Below are 8,551 nucleotides of genomic sequence, written 5' to 3' on the forward strand. Positions count from 1 at the left end.
AGGTCCTGCACGGGCCCGGCGTGCCGGCCGCTGGGCAGTCAGCTCTCCAGGGGCCCGGGATGGACGGGGGCTCCGAGCGGAATCAATGCCGACCGGGCCGCGGCAGCTTCATTCGCTGCTGAGGTTAGGAGGCAGGTCGGCCTGGCCTCGGGCTGGGTGGGCAGGGGCCTGGGCGCGGCTCCTGCCTCCTGCCTGCCTAGTCACGCGGTGCTGGACCGGACCCTGCTCTGTGGCCCAGGCTCTTCACCTGCGAAACGGGCGGGCACTACAGGTCCCTAAGCCCCAGGCTACCGGGGACGTGTGTTAGACTGATGTCTCTCCCTGAGGCCTGTCCTGCCCGCCTGACTCCTGTCTCCGGGGGACATGTCACCCCCTTGCTCCTGACTGCGGCTCCTACCCCGGCACTGTGGGCGGGGCACACCCAGTCCTCGTGTCCCCCCAGGAACTTCCAGGTCCCGAGCGCTTCCAAGGAGCAGAGGCTCAGGGCCGGTGAGGGCAGGCCTGGCCAGAGCGGGGCTCCCGTGGACGCGTCTCTCCTCCCCGAACAGCCCACGCGACACAGACACATCCATATTTTATTTTATAGCATGGCACAGAAAAGTTAGGAAGCCAAGAATTTGGTGTGATTTACTTTTATTTCTCTGTTTTGACTGTCCATTTTACCATTAAGTTCTTTTACATGGCAAGGCAATTCTTATTGCAATGAAAAGTTAACTAGGCTTGCATCACAAACTAAGATGGAAGGATCATCAATTGTTTCACAAAATAGCAGAGATCTCTCTCTTGGACTACGTAAGTTCACGCTGGTGTGAGCAATGTTAATTCATAAATATAGATGGTGAATTTCATTAACATTTTTAAGGAGCTTTGAAAAAATTTCTAATGAATTATCAGTTCTCAAGTCATCACAGAGAAAACCCCAAACATTCTTTGCACCCTGTTCCCTAACTTCCCCCCTCCCCCAGCCCCCGCTGCTCTCTTTAGTCTGGCTCAGGGTTCGTTTTCCTCTTGGCCCATACCCTCTTCTGAAAAAGCGAGGAAGCAACGGGAATCCAAGCTATTTATCTTGAGGAAGCGCTCTAAGACCTCCATCATGCTTGTCTCAGCATGAGCCCGGGGGCCCCACATAAAGACGTAGCGGGCGGGATAAGAGTGGGGAACCTGCCGGTATTCAAGATATTGCTCCTGCACCCACTCTTCAGTGAGGAGCTCGCGAGGCTCCCCGTATATGAAGTGCTCACTGCCGGCGCACACTCCCATCACCCCAAGAGTCTCCCACATGTGCTCCTCAGATGTGCAGTACCCCTCGAGGAGGATCACGCCCAGGACGATGACCAGCAGGCCTGTCTTGGGCATGGTCTGCTCGGGGCTCAGCAGCCCATCGTACGTGAGGCCCAGGGTGATGGACAGTTCATACGAATGGCTGCCGGGGTCAGCCTCCTGCACATCAAGGCCAAAGACCAGTTGCACACACTCGCAAGCATGGCTAAATATCACCGGGAAGTGCTCGTAGTCATTCCTGAGCACTTCTATCAGCATCTCAGCCTTGCTGGTTGGCTCTTTGGTACGGTATTTTAGCAGCAAGAACCATACTAGGTCAGCCATTTTCTCATGCAGTTCTTCCTCATAGGAGGCCCAGGCTCTTGCTAGCTCCTGCGAGATGCCTGGCCCGTCGTCACCCAGGTTCCTGGTGTTCTCCTGGGATTGGCTCCATAGCGTGTCAGCCAGAGCCCTAGGGTAGGCACTGGGAGAGCTTTGGGGAGCACTAAGAGTCCAGGCAGCGGCCTCCTCCTCTGAGAAGTCCTGGAACAGGACAGGGGAGGAAAAGGAGGCAGTGGAAGAGGAGGAGGAGGTGGAAGTGACCTCCTCTTCATCCTCAGCCCAGGGCAGCTGTAAGAAAGCCTCATCCTGCAGGTTGTGGGCCTGTCTTGGCTCCTGATGGTCTACCTGAAGCTTGCTGAACTCATCCTTCTGGTCCATGGGCATGATGACACCTGCAGGATAATGGGTAGGCGTGGCAGGAGGTGGCTCAAAGGATCCCGGGGCCTGTGGGTAGAGGAGGGCGCGGCCTCTGCTGAGAATCACACCCTGGACGGGGCTGACGATGGTGACTTACAGGCACTGAGGGGCGCTCTGGGGCCTCACCCCTGTCTTCCTGGGGGATGACCCCAAGAACCTGAAGGAGAAAGTGAGATGGCTCTTCAGGGTGCAGGTGCCACAAACCCGAGGCTCTAGGCTGACTGGGGGGGGCGGTTTCAAAAACTGTGGGCTCCTCTTTTCTGGAGTCACAGGTTCGGTCTGTGCTCGCTCGGTAGCCTCACCTTCCTCCTAGTGCCCCTCTGAGGGCCTGATGTAAAACTCAGAACTGGCCACGCACCTGAGGCAGAACACAGCAACAAGGGCCCCTCATCTGGCCACACTTGCCCAGAGCTCCAGGGTCCTGCATGGCGGAATGCTGGGGGCTCACCTGGAGCCCTGCCAGGGCCTGGGATTCCCTCAGCTGGCCGGAGTCCAGACCCGCTGACCAAGCGCTTCCCTCCTGACCTCGGAGCTGGGACCCAGCCCGATAGCCCTGCCCTGGGTTCCCATGGCTGGCAGGAGGGGCATCCCAGTATCCCAAGACCCCCCACTTTGACCTAGAATTTGAGGTATAATCATTCCTTTCTCAAGGTCCTCACCTGGACTCTCCACAGGACTTCACAAACTCCTATCTCAGGTGACAAGATGTAGCTCCCCTAATGACCTGGCGTGGTCCTCTCAGACAAGATAATCTCCTCCCTGACATCACAAAAGGAAGATGAGGAGGCCAATTCCACCCGCTCCCCCAAACACAGTGATCAGAAGAGACTGTCAGGTGCGGCCCCTCTGTCCTGGGATGGGTTAGCTATCCTCATTCCCACCAGGTCTGCCCCACCCCCTCTGCAGGATGACTCGACACCCCCTTGGCAAGACCTCACTCCCTGTGGCCTCCCCCCTTCCCACCATGGTCCACAGGAACCTGCACTTGGGCCACTAGTGACTGGGTCCTTCCTGGCTGAGACAGGGCACAGGGGGACTCCGTGCTCTCTCTAGGGCAGGCGGGACCTTCCACTGCACCATCGGGCTGTCCTCCCTAGGGGCCTGCTTTCCTCCCTCTGCCAAGCTGAGGCCACACTCCATCCACCAAGGCCCCCTGACGACACCCCTGCCCCAAACCCCAGCCCTCCTTGAGATTTTCAGGGGGGTTCAGAAGCCCCATTGTGGAGTGGCTCCAGGGCCTCCCGGTGCTGACACTGTTCTGGGGTCCTCCCTGGGGTCCTCACCTCGATTCAAGAAGGGCCTGGAACCTCTGTATTGACCTAAGGCTCCTTATACCAGGTGCCCAGAGTCCCTCAGCCAGACCCGGATGCAGAAGTCAGGACGCCAGGTTTGACATCATTGGTAGACCTTTGTGAGGTCTCTCAGCTCTAGGTTCCAAGGTCCTCCCTCAGGTCTTCACCTTCCTCCAAGTGAGGTTTTTGTCCCTCCCTGCCCCCAGCTCTGTTGTTATGAGGCCCTACGCCTTAGATCCAGTTCCTAGTCCCTCTTCATCCCTAATGTAGAAGTTAGGAAACACCACAAGTGGCTATCCTGCCTTGATTTCTGCCATGACTGCCAGCAGATTCTGTGGTCCCTGGGTCTCTCAGTCCTCCCTCAAAGCCTCCCATTAATTCTGGACAGGAACTGGTCTCTTCTATACCCTTTCTGCTGATCAGACTCCCCTGCTTCTACTACTAAGTCCCCAGTAGCTCAGAACCAGAAGTCAGGCCTACAAATGGCCAGTGCAAAACTGACCACAGGTTTGGGAGTTTGTGAGGTCTTCTCAGTTCGCAGGTCCAGGTCCTCAATCTTCCCTCAAAATCCTCTAGGCCAAGGCTTTGACTCCCTAAGTTCTCTGAGAAGGTGGGGAGTTATCATCACCATGGCAACCCTACTGGATTGCTCAGGTATTCTATGGGGAGCATCTGTGGTTCCCCTTTGGCCTCTGTTGGTCTTTATAGGACTCAAGTAGGATTGGGCTCCCCCACTTACCTACCTGAAGCCACCTTCTAGATCAGGATGCTCACATCGCAGACATTAAGGGAGGAACTTAGTGGGTGTTACAGCTGCACAACACTTCAGAGTCCCCCCAGGGCTATCGTCAGTGTTGGAGAGGGGTTTCCTGGGGCCCACTCAGTTCTCCCTCAGAATCCTAACAGGATTCAGTCAGGGATGGTCCCCAAAGCCTGCCCACCAGAGCCTGCATCCCTCAGATGAAGTCTCTGACTTCCGCAGTTCCCTGACGATGGGGGCGGGGATGGAGAATATTCATCCTGACCACCCTGCCCGAGTCCCGCACATATTTAACACAGCCAGTATCTCAGTCCTTCCTCTAGTCCTCACCTTGACGGAGTCAGGACCGGGTCTCTCCCTCTGCTTACTGGGCCTTGCCCCTCAGACCAAGGCTGTCAAATCACCAAGCGGAAGTCAGTCGACGTCACATCCGCTGCAGAACGCCTGGGGTCCCCCGGCGCCAGGAGGGGCAGAAATGGGTTCCGCTGGACTTCTCTGTCCTCCTTCTGATTTTTGCCTTTACTCACCAGGGGCCGGGCCTGTCCTCTGTCACCTGAGTGTGTACCCCTGAAAACAAACCTCTGACTCTTAAAATTCCCTGAAGAGGGGGAATGGTTGAGTATCACCCTAAACACCCTGCCCGGGGGGATGGAGGGACCTCAGAAATTTTATCTGGTGGAGCCTGTTTTGTGGGTTCTCCCTTTTCTGAAGATGTAATACGTTCTAGGTAGTCCCCCAGTCCTCAGTCCCCGACCCGCCCCCTCAGAGAGCAGCTGAGTCCCAAGACAGGCGCTGGGTGGGAAACTGCCGTGCCCCGGATGGTGGGCACAGCCAGCGCAGCAGTTCGGAGGCTCCTCACCAGTAGACTCCCCGACTTGGACACCTGGTGTCCTCACAGTGATCATCACTGAGGAGCTGAGCAGTGGGGCTGCGCTGGGGAGGCTGCGCTTCTGAGGGGACCAGCTAGGGCAGTAGGGTTCACTCTTGAACCTCCATCCACGAGAAGTGTCTTCCACAGCTCCACCTGCTGTGTGCTTAGGGTGCTGCGCCCCATCTCTGCAATATTGCTGTAAATCCAAAACTACCCTAAAATTAAAGTTCGTTTTAAACAGACACTGCAAAGAAATTCAGAGATGGAGAGATATAGTTGATCTGCCCCAAATGAATAAAGAACTTTGGCAAAAATGTGAAAGCACAATAAAAGTAGGTCACCTGCTCCCCTGCCGCAGTGCCTCCCAGAGCAAGGGTCTCTCTCTGCTTCCTGGTCCTCCCCCGCTCTAGGTCCCAGCTACAATCCTGGCGGGGCCTAGTGCGGCTCTTACTGCCCTGCATCACTGTCCCTCAAACCCACCTGACTGTCCCTGAGTTTTCCGGGCACTTCAAGAGAAGCCTAATTGGTGTGCAGCTCCATGGTCAACCTCAAAGCGCTCACGTTAACACGGGAGGACCTGGAAACTTCCTCTGCTAAACTGAGGCTCTTTATACCAAGTCTGCAGTGACTACAGGTCAGGGTGCTGATGCCGGAATGCCATGTGCTCAGCACTACTCTCTGACAAGAAGGGTAGGCATCGTGGGTCCCCTCAGTCCTGGAGTTCATTGTCCTCCATCCTCCCTCGGGGTCCACAACCTGAAGCATGTGGCCTTATCTCCTTAGGCAGACCTGATTTTGCTACCGTTAGACTCCCCCCGCCCCCAGCTCCACATGGAGGAATTGGGTCCCACTAGACTCTCTCAGAGTCTTCACCTTGAATGCCGGTGAAGCATATGTCCCCCCACTCAGTGGACCAGAGGCTCTGCTCCTTAGATCGAGTCCATAATCTCTCCGAGACCCAGTGCAGAGTCAAGGCGCTGTGTGGTCTTCCCTGCACTCTGACAGCAGCAGGCTCCTCTCTGGTCTGGACTTTACTGTCTTTGGTCCTTCCTGGAAGTCCTTGCCTTGACTTCAGTCAGCAAAGAGCCCCCTCTCTGGGACTGACTCCCAGCTCCTACACTCAGGTGCCCTGGTAGGAAGTGGGTCCATCTGCCCTCCCTCAGGACCTCCTCTGTTCTGGGCAGTTTGAGATCTCTTCCTCTGCCTACATGAATTTGCCTCCCAGACTGAGGACCTCACCTTCCAGACAACCAAGAAGGCCATCACACCCACCTCCGTGCCCTTGTGTCCCACAGAACTGTCACAGGTTTAGAACTGGAGTCTTTGAATACACAGAGGGGAGAGTGAACCCTCCAGTCCTCACTCGCGAGGCCCTCATCTTGGCTCTGAACTCTTTCACTACAAAGATTTGGTTGGCACTATGGAAAGCTGTTTGGAGGTTCCTCAAACTGTGAAACATGAAGCTTCCATAGGACCCAGCAATCCCCCACTCCTAGGAATCTACCCAAAGACACAAAAGCACTGATTCAAAAAGACACCTGCACCCCCATGTTTATTGCTGCTTTATTCACAACTGGAAAGACATGGAAACAGCCCAAATGCCCAAAAGTGGATGACTGGATGAAAAAGATGTTGTCCATACACACAGTGGAATATTACTCAGCAACCAAAAAAAAAAAAAAAAAAGAAACACATGCCTTTTGCAGCAACATGGATGGAGCTGGAGAAGATCGTGCTTAGTGAGATACAACATGGATGGAGCTGGAGAAGATCGTGCTTAGTGAGATAAGCCAGAAAGAAAAGGAAAAAATACCGGATGGTTTCACTCATAGCAGGAGTACAAAGGACCAGGAGAGAAAATAATAAGAATAATGAACTACTATATGCCAGAGACATTTTCTGGGGGTGGAGCGGGGAATGGGATCAAAAATGCGGGTGGGGGGAGTGCACGGGACTGTGGTGATGGCACACGGGTGATTTGGTGATGGGAAGCCCAAGGGGATGACAACTGAGCTGGAAAAGGGCACAAAATGATGTAAAAATAAACTATTACAATTAAAAAAAAAGATTTGGTTGGAAAAGGCCTCCTGTCAGCTCTGCCCATTTGACCAGCTGAGACCCTATTTTTAATATAATGATGCTGTTTAATACTACTAGAGCTCTGTAATAGTGGTGCCAGTCTGCACTGCCACTACCAGTGCGCAGGAGTCCCTTTTCTCCACATCCTGGCCAGCCAACACTTTCATCTCTTGCACTTTTGATGCTAGCCTTTCCTCAGGTACGATGTGCTATCTCATTGTGATTTCCATCTGCATTTCCCTGATGATGATGGAAATTGAGCACTTTTTCAAGCTGGCTTATTTGTACGTCTATCTAGTTCCTATGCTTACTTTTATATATTTTTATATATATATATATATTTTTTAAAGATTTATTTATTCATACAGAACTGGGGTACAGGCCAGAGATGCGGAGGGTGAGAGGCTTCACCAGAGACAGATTGGGGAGAGCAGGACAGGCAGATCGATGAAGTACACTGCTGAGGGGAGCAGCGGGCGGGTCAGCAGAGGTCTGCCGCGCCATGTGGTCACCTCCGGGGCAGGCGGGGATCGAACTCATGTTCAAGTGGCTTAAGCTTCTTAGTGCTGTGCTTTAACCCACTGCGCCACCAGGGAGGGCCCCCTCTTCTTACTTTTAAATCTGATTTGAAGAGTATTATAAATGCTGAATAGAGATTATCTGTGGAACGACCTGGTCCAGAGCTTTGCTTATTGAACTCCTTACTTCTTGTGGTTGGTCTGTTCAGATTTTGTTTTTTATGACTCAGTCCTGTTACAAGAAACTTAACAATTTCTGATAATAGTTAGGTATATGGACCCTTTCCTGTGGCACCACGGGTTAAAGCACAGCACTATGAGGCATTCCGCAGCCACTGCAGCATGAGTTCAATCCCCGGCCAGGGAGTGACCCACAGGGCGCGGCAGACCTCTCCTGACCCGCCTGCTGCTCTCCTCAGCAGTGGATTTCAGTGGATCTGGCTGTTCTGCTCCCCACTCTGTCTCAGATGAAGCCTATCACCACCTATGCCTCTGGCCTACACCCCAATTCTTGTGTGCATAAATAAATATTAAAAAATAATAGGTGTATAATCATTCATAGTAGCCTTATATGATCCTTTGTATTTCTATGTTATCAATTGTAATATGTCTTCACTCATTCCTGATTTTATTTGACTCATTTCTTTTTTCATAGTCTAGGTAAAGGTTTGTTAATTTTTGTTTATCTTTTTTAAAAAAACCTTTTAGTGCTATTGATCTTTCCTGTTTTACTGCTTCCTATTTCACTTATTTGTTCTCTAACTTTATTATTTTCTTCCTCCTGCTAGTGTTGGGTGTAATTTGTTGTTTTCTAGTTCTTCGAGGCATAAAGTTAGGTTATTTCTGATTTTCCATTTTTCCTTACTGTAGGTATTTATCTCCACAAACATGCCTCTTAGAACTGCCTTTACAAAACCCCCATATGCTTGACTATGCTATGATTCCATTCTTGTTTGTTTTGAGAACTTTTAAATTCACATTTACTCTTGACTTCTTCTTTCACTTCTTGTTG

General features: G+C 52.6%; 1 protein-coding gene across 1 annotated transcript; it reads right to left on the reverse strand.

Moving 5' to 3' along the window:
• Positions 1 to 990: 990 nt before the first annotated feature.
• On the reverse strand, positions 991 to 2,446 carry LOC101633497 (melanoma-associated antigen 8-like). The gene is made up of 3 exons (XM_004685971.1): positions 2,378 to 2,446; positions 2,146 to 2,176; positions 991 to 1,994 (listed from the first exon to the last, which is right to left on the reverse strand). Exons 1-3 carry the CDS (start codon positions 2,444 to 2,446, stop codon positions 991 to 993), a joined length of 1,104 nt encoding a protein of 367 aa, XP_004686028.1.
• Positions 2,447 to 8,551: the final 6,105 nt, after the last annotated feature.

This window comes from Condylura cristata, unplaced genomic scaffold (assembly GCF_000260355.1).
Source record: "Condylura cristata isolate star-nosed mole 26May11 unplaced genomic scaffold, ConCri1.0 scaffold00019, whole genome shotgun sequence".
Lineage (NCBI taxonomy): Eukaryota > Metazoa > Chordata > Mammalia > Eulipotyphla > Talpidae > Condylura > Condylura cristata.